Source organism: Sapajus apella, unplaced genomic scaffold (assembly GCF_009761245.1).
Source record: "Sapajus apella isolate SASKATOON/1434 unplaced genomic scaffold, GSC_monkey_1.0 scaffold51, whole genome shotgun sequence".
Classification (NCBI taxonomy): domain Eukaryota; kingdom Metazoa; phylum Chordata; class Mammalia; order Primates; family Cebidae; genus Sapajus; species Sapajus apella.
The window spans coordinates 10,582,976-10,597,694 of record NW_022436991.1 but is presented as its reverse complement, the minus strand read 5'-3'; the positions used below and the strand labels follow the sequence as shown (position 1 = coordinate 10,597,694).

Here is a 14,719-nt window from a genome sequence, read left to right as displayed (position 1 = left end):
CCCAATTCATCCATCTCCATCCTTTTTACTTTGTGTCGTTATTACAGTTTATTATCAGTTTCCCCCAAGAGAATGTAAATTCCAAGGGAACAGGGACTTGGTCTGTTTCATACACCATCATGGTGATACACTGGGGCCTGATACGATTATTTCAATGAATACGTCTTCATTGAAATAATCAATAAGCTTTAGCACCCTCTGTATACAGGCAGTAATGCCCTTTTAGGAATATCACCTATTCCAGTTACACTGCCTCCTCTGAAGCCCTGCTCTGCAGATGCAGCCCACGCAATGCTAGAAAATGAGTGGGAGCCAGATGACCATTTTCAAGGACATCCCCAGAAAGAGGTGTCACCTTCCTGCTCACTTTAGCCATGATAACAATAGTTTGCCTCATGTATATGCAGTGCTCCCTAAATTTTAATAATCACTCCCATGGATAAAATCCTATCTAATCCTTGGAATATCCCTGTAGGATAAGCAGGGTGACTCTTCCATAGTAGAAAAAAAAAACACCCAAAGGGCTATTAGAAAACCTGAGCTCAAGTCCTGGGGCTTCTACTTACCAATTGTGGAACTCGGGCAATTTCATCTGTCTGGGGGTCAGTTTCCATTGAGTAGAAATGTGGACCATAATACTTACAGTGTTTCTGTAAAGATTAGATGTGACTGTAAAAGTGAAAAGATTTAATATTTTATTTTATTTTATTGAGACAGGGTCTCACTTTGTTGCTCAGGCTGGAGTGCAGTGACTTAGTCACGGTGCACTGCAGCCTCCACCTCCCAGGCTCAGTTGATCCTCCCACCTCAGCCTCCCAGGTAGCTGGGACTACAGGTACGTGCACCATTCCCAGCTAATTTTTTGTGAAGACAGGATTTTGCCATGTTGCCCAGGCTGGTCTTGACTGCCTGGATTCAAGCAATCCACTTGCCTAGGCCTCCCAAAGCACCGGGGTTACAGGTGTGAGCCACTGCGCCTGGCTGTGAAGTGAAAATATTCTATAAACCAAAAACCAGGAATGTGAACTTAAGGCACAGGCAGGTTAGCAAAGGCTTCCAGGTTTGGGGTTCTGGAGTCTTGCAGAGCAAATCTTATCTCCACTACTTGGCAGCTGTGTGACAGTGCATGAGTTACTTAACCTCTCTGAATGTCATTATTCTTATCTGTAGATTAAAATTGGTAATACCTATTTTGAATAGGTAGTACCTATTCAATAGAGGTGTCAGGAGGATAAAATGAGATAATGCAGCTGGAATGCTGAGTATAGTGCCCAGCCTATTACTGCTAGCTGCTGCTTTTTGTTCTTGTTTGTATCATCATGGTTAAGGCCATTTTGGTGGCAACTCAACGTGATGTGCTAACAAAAGGTTGGGCTCTGAGCTCAATGGGCCAGTGACCCAGTGCTGTGTCACAGAGAACTACCATGCAGCCCTGACCCTTAATCCTTCCACCTGCAAAATGGGACCATAGGTAATCCCTTTCATTGCAAGACTTTTGTGAGGCTGGAATGAAACAACATTGTTGAAGACCCAAGCATGGTAGAGACTCAGATGGAACGCCAAGTTTCATGCAGAGATACGGAAGCTAAGAGGTGGAGGTAGTGTAGCTTCACTGAACAGGTGAAAGGTGACCATGGCTAGATTAGAGCACAGGCTCCTGGTAGAGCCTGGAGATAGGCCGGCAGGGGGAGATTCCAATCCAGGGGTATCGTGTGGAGTGGCCTTTGGGTAATCTACACTCAAAAGACCTCAGGCTGGGCACGGTGGCTCAAACTTGTAATCCCAGCATTTTGGGAGGCCGAAGTGGGAGGATTGCTTGAGTCTAGGAGTTTAAGACCAGCCTGGGTCACATAGCAAGACCTTGTCTCTACAAAATATTTTTAAAAATTAACTGGGCATGGTGGTGCATGCTTGTAGTCTTAGCTACTAGGGAGGCTGAGGGAGGAGGATATCTTGAGCCCAGGAGTCCAAGGCAACAGTGAGCTATGACTGCACTATTGTGCTCAAGCAACTAAAGCCTGGGCCACAGAGCCAGACCTTGTCTCTAAACACATATACATATACATCTTATTTTTTTAAAAAAGATCTCACAGTGTAGCAGTTAAATGCAAATTTCCTTAACGCCAGACTGCCTGGGTTCAAATCCTGACCCTGAAATGTGCTAGTTGTATGGCCTCAGTTCCCTGGTCTACGCAAAAAAGATCTCAGAGCATAGCAGTTAAATGCAAAGCCCCTTAAAGCCAGACTACTTGGGTTCAAATCCTGGCCCTGAAATGTACTAGCTGTGTGACCTCAGTCCCCTGGTCTACACAATTGGAATGATGACAGGACCTATCTAAGTTGTTATAAGACTTAAAATTGTTTGCCTTGTGCCTCACATATAGTAGGCATTATTATAAGTCTTTGAAAATAAATTTAATTTATGCAACATTAAAATATATGTGCTTAGCCCAAAAAAAAGTGAGAAAAAATAATTTAAATTGGAGCATTTCACTCAATGAGCATATGCGCGGAGTGCAGGTGAGATGGAAGGGGATCTGCTCTTCCCTCAGCCGGCTGCACATGGCATCGCAGGGTCTGTTGCTTGCAGTAAGTGCATCTCCAGGAGCACTTTTTTCTTTCAATTGATACAGTCCCTAGAGATAGGTTAATGACTTCATCTGACCCTCAGCGAGTGAGAAAGCAATCTAATCTGTTCCATCCTTGGCCTTGCCGGATGGGGAGATTCCACACTGATCTCCAACATGGGGGCCTTCATTCCCATGTGCATTAGTCCATTCTCACACTGCTAATAAAGACCTACCTGAGACTGGGTAATTTATAAAGGAAAGAGGTTTCATTGACTCTCCGTTCAACATAGCTGGGGAGGCCTCAGGAAACTTACAATCATGACAGAAGGGGAAGCAAACACGTCCTTCATATGGTGGCAGCAAGGAGAGGCACAGAGTGAAGTGGGGTGAAAGTCCCTTTTAAAACTATCAGATCTCGTGAGAACTGTCACTGCCATAAAAACAGCATGGAGGTAACCGCCCCCATGATTCAATTACCTCCCACTGGGTCCCTCTCCCACAACACACGGGGATTATGGGAACTACAATTCAAGATGAGGTATGGGTGGAGACCCAGCCAAACCACATCACCACACAAGACCCAAACCCACTGAGCTCTTGTGTTCTAGGCTCTCATGCTTCTCAGTCTCTTCCCTGGAACATGGCAATCCCTGGAGGGGACCCCAAGTTCTGCAAAATTTCCATGTACACCCAGCCCCTATTCTCTAATTCCAGAAAGATATTGAAATACATGTGAGTGAGATGGTTCAATATAAAAAGAATAATCTCAAAGCAACTCTATTTTATCACTTTGAAAACAAGAAACCACAAAGGCACTACAATAAACATTAGTCACCCATGATTAATTTCTTCCACTCCCATCATATCCAACAGAAAAGGGAAACTGCTGCTGCTCGGCCTCTTTGCTGGGAACAAAGTCCCTTTCTTAGTTGATGTACTGGGCGGAGTCTGTCCTTTGCCTGGTGATGTCAATGAATCCATTTGGGGACAACCAATGGGAAAGGGAGAAGATAGGGAAGTAGGGGAGCTTAGAGGTTTAAATCCCAGCTTTGTCTCTATCACCACTTGAAAACCTTTAGGACTTAAATCTCCCATTTAAGGCCTAAAGATTTTCAAGTGGTGATAAGAGACAAGACTAGAGATTTCAAATAGTAAAGTTATGTGTACCCCCTTCCTGGTCTTTACCAAGTCTCCACTGCATGATGTAAATTATCATTCACTTAATATTTTTCTATTGTTTCTCTTCCTCTACTCAAAACATTTTATTTTAAAAGCCAACTTTGGCAGGACATGGTGAGTTATGCCTGTAATCCCAGCACTTTGGGAGGCCGAAACAGGTGAATCACTTGAGTCCAGGAGTTCAAGACCAGCCTGGGCAACACAGTGAAACCCAGTCTCTACTAAAAGTACAAAAATTAGCTGGGTGTGGTGGTATGTACCTGTAGTCCCAGCTACTAGGGAGGTTGAGGTGGGAGGATCACTTGAGCATGGGAGATCGAGGCTTCAGTGAGCCGTGATCATGCCACTGCACTCTAGTTGGGGAGACAGAGCCAGAACTCATCTAAAAAAAAAAAAAGCCAACTTTTGCCACCCTTAGAGCACAACAGTGAACCAGTTTATTATCTTGAGAACTATTAACTAACGGAAAAGAATCAAGCATTTATCCTGCTTTTTTCACATGAACTATACCACCAGGGAACCAAGTAATAGATGTTTGGAGGCCCTTCTTAATAAAAAGCATTCCCACTAGCAGATGAAAAATAAATGATAGGATATCACCATTTTACAATCCCTAATGAATTAACAGATCTAGGCACCAAGCGTCCGTCGCTACCAACATTACTGAGACAACCAGTGATTATATGCCTTCAGATGAAAAAACATGCCATCTATGGTCTTGCCAAAGAGATCCTAGCTGAGTCTGACCACGCCTCCAGAACCAGCTTCCAAATGCAGGAAATACAGAAGACAGATGAAGCATGTTGAGGTGCCTCAAGACTGTCCAGTCCATGAAACCCAGACTGTGAAAATGCTACAGGTCGCATAGCCCAGGATATGCGATACATATCCTGGGCTGCAGATGCAAGAACAGATAAAATAAAAGCATTAAAGAGAGAGGGAAACCACTAAAGACATAAAATTATATGCAAAATACAATAGTGTCCCATCTCATATACGGTTTGCGTTCTAAAATCAGTCGCTCTACTCAGTAAGTTGAGAACTGGATAGAGTCAAAACTAATCTTGAAAAGTCCCCAAAACACCTTAAGTCACCAGGCCATTGGCCCTGAGAAGCCCAGAAGGCATCAATTAACTTTGTACCTCTTTGCATTTGGCCTCCAGCCTCTCCGTTCTTGGGTATGGAAGCCAAGGTCTAATTTGAAAAGGGAAAACGTAAGAGGTTACTTAAAGCAGGGACTCTTGCTCTTGCAGATAGGGTTGAAATCTCAGTGAAGAGCAGAAAATGGGCAAATACTCCCTTCTCACCATGGCAGCCATGGCTCTGAGCTCACTAGCTCCTTCCCAGGACACTGTGTACCTTCCCTGAGAGTCCTCAAAGGCTGTGTTCTCAGGCAACAACCTCCCTCCAAGGAGGCCCATACAAAGACCTCAGGCAACCTGCAGAGATGTACTTGTGCATTTATCCAAAGGGCTGGACGGCTGAATGAAACCTTCTAGAGCCACAAGCTGTGAACCTTTTCACCCAGCTCCTGTCCCCAAGTTAACCCTTGCTGTCAGAGAAAGGCCCTGCTCTGTTGATTATAAAACCAATTGCCTGAGTTCCTTTTTCTGAGTTGAGACAGCATCTGCTTCAGGGACAGTGCTTCTCAGTGTCAACCTCAGAACACTGAGCTGACCTCTCTGGGCCTCACATCTTTCTGTGTCTAGAATGGGAAGGGTGCAGGTATCTCTGTGGTGGGCACTACTGGAATAGCTTTGGCCAAAGCCTGGTGAAACCCTGGAGGAGAATACCCAGGGCCATGGGACAAGTTACCATAGTCTGGAAGCAGGAGTGGAGCTGAGTCAGGAAGGGCGGCTTCCCGGGCAGGGCCAGCACCCGCTTCTCCACCATGGTGCACTCCACGTCATCATCTTGGATTACGACGTCCTTCTTCAGGATCTTCACAGCATAGAGCTCATCTGTGCCTTTTCGCTCTGAGAGCATGACCTGGGAAAGAGAGCAAGTGTGTCAGAGCAGTTGGAAGGAGGTTGGGGGCTAGTTATGAGCAGCTGGTGTTCATTCATGGCCACCCTTAGCTTTGCATAGGTGCCCTCTGTTGACTCTGAAACAACAGATAGTGTTTTCCATTGACTTCACAATTTTATATTTCAGACATAGGGTTTTTCTCTGCTGCCCAGCCCAGATTGCAGTAGCATGATCATGACTCAATGCAGCCTACAGGACAGTAGCACGATCATAGCTCATGGCAGACTCGAACTCCGGGGCTCAGCAATTCTCCTACCTCAGCCTCCCGAGTAGCTAGGGCTAGAGGTAAGTGCCACCAGGCCCGGACAACTATTTTTTATTTTTTGTAGAGACAAGGTCTCATTATGTTGCCCAGGCTGGTATCCTGGCCTCAAGCAATCCACCTGCCCTGGCTTTCCAAATTGCTAAGATGACAGGGGTGAGCTTCTGCATCCAGCCCTGACCTCACACTTTGAATAGCTGGACTCAGTCAAGAGAGGATGGTTTCAGGAGGGATGATTGTATTTTGGTCCCTCTGGGGTAACAGTCAATTCATCAAAGCCTAGCTAGAAGGTAAGTCCCACGAGGGCAAGTGGTTTGGTTTACTGGTGTAACCCAAGAGCCTGCAATAGCTCCCAGCTCATAGTACATGTTTAATACATGTTTGTTGAATGAGGGAATGAGTGAATGACTGATATAACTGAAATTAGGGCACTTGTTCCTTTATTAATTCAAGTATTTAATGTTCACTAAGAACCTGCTAAGCACTGGGAATACAGCAATAAACAAACAGGCACGTTCTCTGACCCTTAACTCCAGAGAGAAAGAAAGATTTTGCAAATTAATTGCAGAGATGATTAACGTAATATTTTAACAGCCTCTCCTGTTGTCTTAGGGCTTCCTTCTTTGAGTTGTGCTGTGGTCATATTCAGGGCCAGTTAACCAGTGTGGTTCACAGACACGTCGGTATTTTCTGCATGTCCCCCCCCGCCGACTCCTTCAACCAGGGGGAACATTCTTTGAACATTCTTTGGTTGTGATTATGCCAGAGAGAACAATGACCAGCGGATTCTCTCAAGAAGCCTTGTAAGAAGCACAAGGCATAACCACATTATAAAGAGTCTTAAACTGGTTTGAGGGCTTCCAGGAAGGCTTCCTGGAGGAAGAAACAATCAGACTGAAGTATTCACTGCAGACACTGCGTCAGATATTTTGCAGGCAACAATGTTAATCATCACTACATTTCTGAGCACTTTTCTACGGACCAAACAACTCCAGGTTTTCACTTATTGTTATTCATTTGTATTGCATAAGATACTAGAAGGTAGGTGCCACTGTGAATCCCATATTGCAGAAAATCAAGACTCAAGAGGGTAAGGGGACCAACTAGGGTCAGAGTTTAGGCGATTGAGGAAATTAGATGCTACACTCAACTCAGCTGGAGGACCAGAGGATACAACGGAGACATAAGGCTAGAAGGGGTGACACACAGAACACGCTTAGCAGCAGGAAGGCAGCTCTGCACACTCCACTCAGCTCATTCCAGCATCAAAAGGTCTGGCTAAACTCATGCACAGAAGCTTCCAGATCATGCAACCATTCACTGAAGCTCCCAGGCTGACCTTGTCAGCTCACAGTGTTTCTATCTCCTGTCCTCACCATCTTCTCTCTCATCACAGCCAGAGTGGCCAAGGCCAGGCAGATCCAGGGATTTGGGATACCTCAGGAAGAGGGTCCCTGACATGCACTGCCACAGCAAGAGCACTCTTATTAACCTCTTTCTTCTGTAGCACCACAATAAAAAAGAAGACCTGGCCAGGTGTGTTGGCTCACGCCTGTAATCCCAGCAATTTGGGAGGCTGAGGCAGGTGGATCATGAGGTCAGGAGTTCCAGACTAGCCTGGTCAATATGATGACTCCCTGTCTTTACTAAAAATACAAAATTAGCCAGCCATGGTGGCACGTGCCTGTACTCCCAGCTACTTGGGAGGCTGAGGCAGGACAATTGCTTGAACCTGGGAGGCAGAGGTTACAGTGAGCTGAGATCACACCACTGCACTCCAGTCTAGGTGACAGAGTGAGACTCTGTCTCAAAGAAAAGAAGAGCTGCCAGTCTGAGTGGCTCCTGCAGACCTGTCTGCTTACGTACATGGCTAGGCAGGGCTCAGAGTGCTACGATGGGCATCTTCAGTTTATTTCCTGCCTCTCTCTGTTCTCTCCCTGGTACCCAACGGCTGTATTTTCCTTCCTCAATCCTTACTAACACAGAAACAATGACTCAAGGGAGCCACTTTCCTAAGACGTGTGGCAGGGGCTTCCTGCTCTTGGATTCCAGAGACAGCTGGGACTGGGACAAGTGCAGGGAGGAAGCAGGGAGATGACAGCTGGAAGACAAGTGAGCAGAGGGATCGGAGGTGGAAGGAAGAAGACTTTTCAGCTGCAAAACTCCAGAGGCCAGTAGGAAGGGCATGGTGCTGAGCTATCCTTGACTGTGGACATTCTCTGATATGGTTTGGCTGTGTCCACACCCAAATCTCATCTTGAATTGTAGCTCCCATAATTCCCACTTGTTGTGGGAGGGACAGGTGGGAGATAAGTGTTGAGAACCATACTGTTCTCATGGTAGTGAATAAGTCTCACGGGATCGGATCATTTGTTAAGGGTTTTCCCCTTTCACTTGGCTCTCACTCTCTCTCGCCTCCTGCCATGTAAGACACGCCTTTTGCCTTCCACCATGATTAAATAGACTGTGAGTCTATTTAAACTCCTTTTTTTTTTTTTTATAAATTACCCAGTCTCAGGTATATCTTTATCAGCAGCATGAAAACAGACTAATATACCCACCCTGACCCATCACCACTGGTCAAGTCACCATCCAAGCATCCTGAATATCTGCAACTATCTACCACTTCTCCAACCAAAAGTAGAAAAGGAGGGGCCCTAGATACCTTCAGTGCAGGTGAAGTCATGATAGGATATCTTAGCCTTCCGCTTGTAAGGGCAGAATGGCTGGGAATTTCCCCCTGCACCAGGAACAGGGGTGGACATCCTACGTCTGTGTCAATTATTCCCATTTTATAGATGAACACACTGAGGTTCAGAGAGATTAACTTGCTTCAGATAATGGTTGTTCTAAAACTGCAGCTCTGACCATACCACTTGAATGCTAAAAGCTCTTCAGTGGCCCTTGAAAGCCAAACAATTCTATGACCACATCCTGTTTTTTTTTTTTTCCTTTAAACATTCGACTCCCACTGTCTATGACGTCCTTCCATGCTCTTGTGCTGCTTTGAAAATCTGAGATTCCGCTGGGGTGTTATCTCCTCCTCTAATCTCGAGGATCCACTTAGATCAAATCCGACACTCCCTCCTCTGGGCACCAGGGCTGCTTTCTAACTATGTCAGTTACTGTAGCGCAGGCTTTTCCACACCTCAATCATTCATATCCCTTTTTTTCACATTTCTTCCTGCCACCTAAACTGTCATTTGCTTAGCATTTTAAAAATCTAGTCACATTTCAACTTAACTAAATTTGAAAAGGAAACTTTATATCACCACTATTAATGGCAAGCCAGTATCACAAGTCATAAATGGAAGATAAGCATAAAAATAAATAAAAGCAAAGCAGTGCCAGTAAATTCTAGCTATATACTGCTGGCTGCTGAAGGTTCTGAGTCAGGCTCTGCATCTTCTCCTTGTTAAAGGAAAAAATTATATTAGAAAGTTGTTAGAGAGCATATTGCGATCAAATGAGATTTTCTTGTTCAAGTAATTAGAAAGAGTAAAAGAAGACACAGAGAATAACCTTATCATAATGCGATTTAATTTTATTTAATAGCACAACTACATAGCACCTAAAACAATCTCAAGTAGCAACTGAAATCTTGCAAATCAGCAACGCCATGTGCTCCGCATCTTAGGAAATACTATTGCATTTGTACAGATAGTTTTAAAAATCAATAAACAGGGATGTGTGAAGATTCCCAGTGCTTTGTCCTGCCCTAAACAACATTCCCTATACTGATTAAAGGAAAATAGAACCCGTATGCATAAAGCACAACAATAATTTAGAAATAGAAGTGAAGTGAATTCCAGAGCAGGAGTCAGCAAACTTTCCCTATAAAGGGCCAAACAGGAAATATTATAGGCTTTACAGGATGATCTGGATCAAGTGAATGGGTGTGGCTGTGGTCTAATAAAACTTTATTTACAAAAATAAGCAGTAGCCCAGGCTCCAATAGTTTGCTGACATTTGTTTTAGAACAAATGTTTCAAGAAGGATCAGGGAAAATAAGAGTAACCACACGATCAAAAATGACTGCAGTTTAATTTGGAAATGAAAACCCTAGCATGCCTTTTACTTCTTCCAACTTTTTGTTATTAGAAGAACCTTCTGATTGGGTAGTAGGCACAGCTGGCCACAGCTGATTGGACCGGAGGTAAGTTCCCCACCCTGAACCAAGCCAACTGGATTCCCCCTCTCTCAACAGAGAATACACAGATCTTCCTAGAGTGGTCCCTTTCTTTTTTCCTTCTCTTTTCTTTTTTTCTTTCTTTTTTTTTTTTTTTTTTTTGGTTGTTGTTTGTTTGTTTTTGTTTTTGAGATAGAATATCACTCTGTTGCCCAGGCTGGAGTGCTGCAGTGGCATGATCTTAGCTCATTATAGCCTCCTACCAAGTTCAAGCAATTCTCCTGCCTCAGCCTCCCAAATAGGTGGGATTACAGGCACCCACCACCACACCTGGTTAATTTTTTCATTTTTAGTAGAGATGGGGTTTCACCATGTTGCCCAAGCTGGTCTCAAACTCAGGATCTTTAGTGATCCATCTGCCTTGGCCTCCCAAAGTGCTGGGATTACAGAGTGAGCCACCACGCCCAGCCTAGCATGGTCCTTTTCTACCACTGTATAGGCAAAGAAGAATAAAACAGATGTTTGAGGAGAAAAAAAGAAGGTAAGAAAACAAGCAGAGGCCTTGCTTTCAGTTTCTAGTCTCTCATAAGGCTTCGCTGTTTTCTGTTAGAAACCTTCATATCCCTCTAATAAAGTTATTTTTATTTATATTACTTTAATGGATTTATGCATCTTAGAGATCCCTAAGACAAAACTGTTACACAGATAGCTCAAATTCTTAATAATAATTAAAATACATGAAGCCAAATAGCATCAGGTCTGTATGTGACCTAAAACAAGGCAAATTCCACTCTTTATAAAAGACTGGGCCTCCTGCCTATATCAGAATCACTTGGGGGATTTTTGCTTACAATATATATTCCAAGTATTCCCTCTCCTTCAGGAGCTCTGGGCTGTGACCTGTGAGTCTGCATTTTAATAAACATATTCCTCCTATCTTGATTGGAATCTCCAAATATTACCAAAATTGATTCATTTAATAAGGTAGCTAGGAGATGCCAATAGGTAAAGCTGATAGAATCCTTCTGTCCTGATTTTCCTAACACTTTCTTAGCAGTCATTAATAGGGTGAGAAGAAAACTTTCTTTTTCTTCTTAATATTCTATTCAAGCTTTCCTTTTCAATAGAAATCTCTCTGTCCTCTCTTGGAGTTACATTTTGAGAGCTGTCTCAACAGCATGAAAGAAGTGATACTTTATGGAGGTTTTAAAACATGTCTACAAATATTTGACACTCTTCCAATCAGACCCAGAGTCTATGCCTTCTCCCTTGAACCCAGGCAGGCATTGTGGCTGCCTTAATGAACAGAATGTAATCAAGAGACCCTGCGTGACTTCTGAGGCTGTAGTTTCTGTCATCTTCTTTACTTTGGACCCCAAGACCACCATGCTAGACCAGGGAACAAAACCCCACAAAGAGACCCTGGAACTACGTGAGAAGCTTAATGACCAGGCAGCCCCAGGTGATCCAGCCATTGCATGATAAACCTCAAACCACAACCAACCAGTAAGCATTCCCAATCTCCTGGCCCACAGAAACCATGACAGATAATAGAGGTGGCTGTTGTTTTAAGCCTCTATGTTTAGGGATAATTTGCTATCAAGCAATAGATAACTAGAACAGATTTATCAAAGTCCCTGTGTGTATTGATTCAATCCAGCTTGGTCAGCTGTGGTCTCTGCCACCTTGGGTTTGTGTACGCATGCTCTTTTCAATAAATAATAATAATAATATTGTTTAAAGCTTCAATTGAGAGGGGTAACAGCGATGGAATTCATTGTGCCTTCCAAATGCATCAACATTCCTAGTCTTATCCAGCACCTGGAATGCTAGACAATTCATTCAGTCAACATCAAGCATCTAGGATGTGTCAGACACTGAAGATAGGCACTGGGGATACAGAACGACAAGGTTCCTGCCCTCATGAAGCTTACACTCCTGCACAAATAACTATCTAACACCAATCATAATGAGACCCCCAAAAGAAAAGTACTCCTTGCTCTTTGAGTGTTTAAATCGAAGACTTAACCTCACTGAGTGGGTAAGCAAAAGATGCTCTTGGGGAAGTGATGGTTAAGCTGACACCTGAAGTATCAATGGGACTAGCAAGGCAGAGATGCAGAAGGCATATTTCAACCAAAGGGAAGAGAGCAGTGCTTCCTTAGGATTAAACTATCTGGGTCTACCAACCTTGGCCTATAATTCCTGTAAGGACATGAGCACTTGAGCTTCAGAAATCAAATTGCAGATGCTGACTCCCATCTCTCTGAGATGTGGCAAACAAATTGTCTCCGATAGAATCAGAGAGATCCAGCCACCAAGTAGGGTGGCTGAACAAAGAATTTGTGATATTCAAAGGCCAACTGTTTGTGCCAAGGACAAAAAAAGGCAATGTTGGGACCAGTTTGGACTTGATAACAATAACCATGTCCACTGATTGCTTTCAATATGCATTATCTTATTTAATTCCACAGAAAATATGTAGGGTGGAGACAGCTGCTATCCCCATTTTACAGATGAAGAAGGGAGAGCTTAGGAAAGCTAGGTGACTCATCCATATTCCACTAGGAAGTGACATCTAGTCACCTGTCCCCTAAATCCATGCCCTTAAACACATCCCATCATTAAGCAATAAGTGCCAAGTGTTCCGTGGTGAGAAAATTATTGCTGGAATGTTTTAAATTCAGCTCTAGATCCTGGTCCTCTTCCTCTTTTCCTATCCACCTTGCTCATGGCCACAGACAGAACAGTCATTTCCTTTTTCTATTTCTTATACAACCACTAACATTTGCTTGGCAAGATGAGCTTGGTGTGCATTCATGCTGCAGTCACGATTCCAGTTCTTCCATCGGGTCTACAAGCTCTATTGGGAATTTCATTCTAGGCATGATGCTAGGCACTGGTGATGTGCCCAATAAACAGAACAAACATGGCCCTGCTTCCATCAAGTGGCTGGGCAGATCTTTCTGCCTCCACATACGCTGTGAAATTTGGCCATGGGAGAGGAAAAAAGCAGAAAAGTGGCCATTGCCCTGGCCTTGGTGATGCCCACATTCTAAAATGTTCCTTTAAATGGAAATGATCTCTTATTAATTGTCTCAAGCAGTTTCTGGAACTTCCAGAAAGTTTAATACCAATATAGAGGGTGTGGGCTGTTTGCTCAGCTGTCCCTCTCTCTCCAGGGTGAGGATTCCAAACAGACTGAAAGGATGTGTTGAAGTGACGTTCTTATCAAATTCCAAGCCACATCTGTTCCCCAAGAATCTTCTGGGAGAGATGTGATAAATAGCAGAACTCTGATGACAGCAAATAAAAGGGAGGAAAGCAGCCCAAGGATTCCTGGCTGGAAAGTTTGTGGTGATGAACTTTACTGCCGAATCCCAATGGCAAAATGTGCCTGGAATCTTGGCCCCTGACTGTGGTGTAGCATTGCATAATGGTTAGGGCATGGGTTTTTAGTGTTAGAAAGCTTGGTGCGTGTCCAAGTTTCACCACATACTAGCTGTACAACCCTGAGAAATTCACTTGTTTTCTGAGCCTCAATTTCCTCATCTTATAAAACAGAGATGCCAGCAATACTTTGCTTTTGGTGGTGCTGAGGGAGTTTTAGGGCATAAAGTATCTGAGTGCACACCTTAACTTAGCACTGTGTGTGGCAAATGATAAATACTTGATACCTAGTGGTTCTATTAGTTTTCTAGGGTGACCATAAGGAAGAACTAAAACCTGAGTGACTTCACACAACAGGAATTTATTATTTCAGAGTCTGGAGGCCGGAAGTCCCAAATCAAGGTGTGGGCAGGGTTGGTTCCTTCTAAAGACCCTGAGGGAGGATCTGTTCCATCCATGCCTCCCTGCTAGGTCCCGGCGGCTGCCAGCTACCCTTGGCACTCCCTGGTTTGTAAATGCATTGCTCTAATCTCTGCCTCTGTCTTCCCATGGCATTCTTCCCAGCGTGTCCTGTCTGCATCCAAACGTCCCTCTTCTTATGAGGACACCAGCTGTTGATTTGGGACCACCCTAATCCAGAGTGACCTCATCTTAACTTGCTTACGTCTGCAAAGACCTTACATCCAAATGAGGCCACTTTCATTAGAAATTGAACATGCATTGTTTACAAGGGCACAATTCCACCCACTACAGTGGTGATGGTCCACATCATCTTTCCAGCAAACAACAAAGGGGGCTGTTGGTGGGCTTTGTACAAAGCACCAACCTCTGGTTTTCAACCGGCCAGGGAGATTTGTCTTGAGGGAGCTGTGCAAATGGCCACACTAGTGTGCAAGGGCAGAGACAGCAAGGGACCCAAGACCTTGCTTCCCAACTGCTGAACTTCAACAGACACTTGCCAAAGTCCAAAGCCAAATCCAGTCACCCTCGGCTCCTTTCTCTTATATCTCTCATCCAGTGCAATCACAAGATTTGTCAGCTCTACATTCAAAGCATATACTAAGTTCAATCTCCTTGTTGATCTGAGCCACAGTGATCCTTAGCCTGGTTTCCTGCAATTGTCTCCTACCCCGTTTTCTGCTTCTACTCTTCTCCCTCTTG

General features: G+C 44.1%; 1 protein-coding gene across 3 annotated transcripts in view; it reads right to left on the bottom strand.

The window, feature by feature from the left end:
- The window catches only part of PRKCB (protein kinase C beta), a 383,605-nt gene that overhangs the window by 60,604 nt on the left and 308,282 nt on the right, over positions 1-14,719 (bottom strand). For all 3 annotated transcript variants that reach the window (XM_032243353.1, XM_032243352.1, XM_032243351.1), the window contains one exon: positions 5,565-5,738. In XM_032243353.1, coding sequence (XP_032099244.1) covers positions 5,565-5,738 — 174 coding nt within the window. The remainder of the gene's footprint in view (positions 1-5,564; positions 5,739-14,719) is intronic.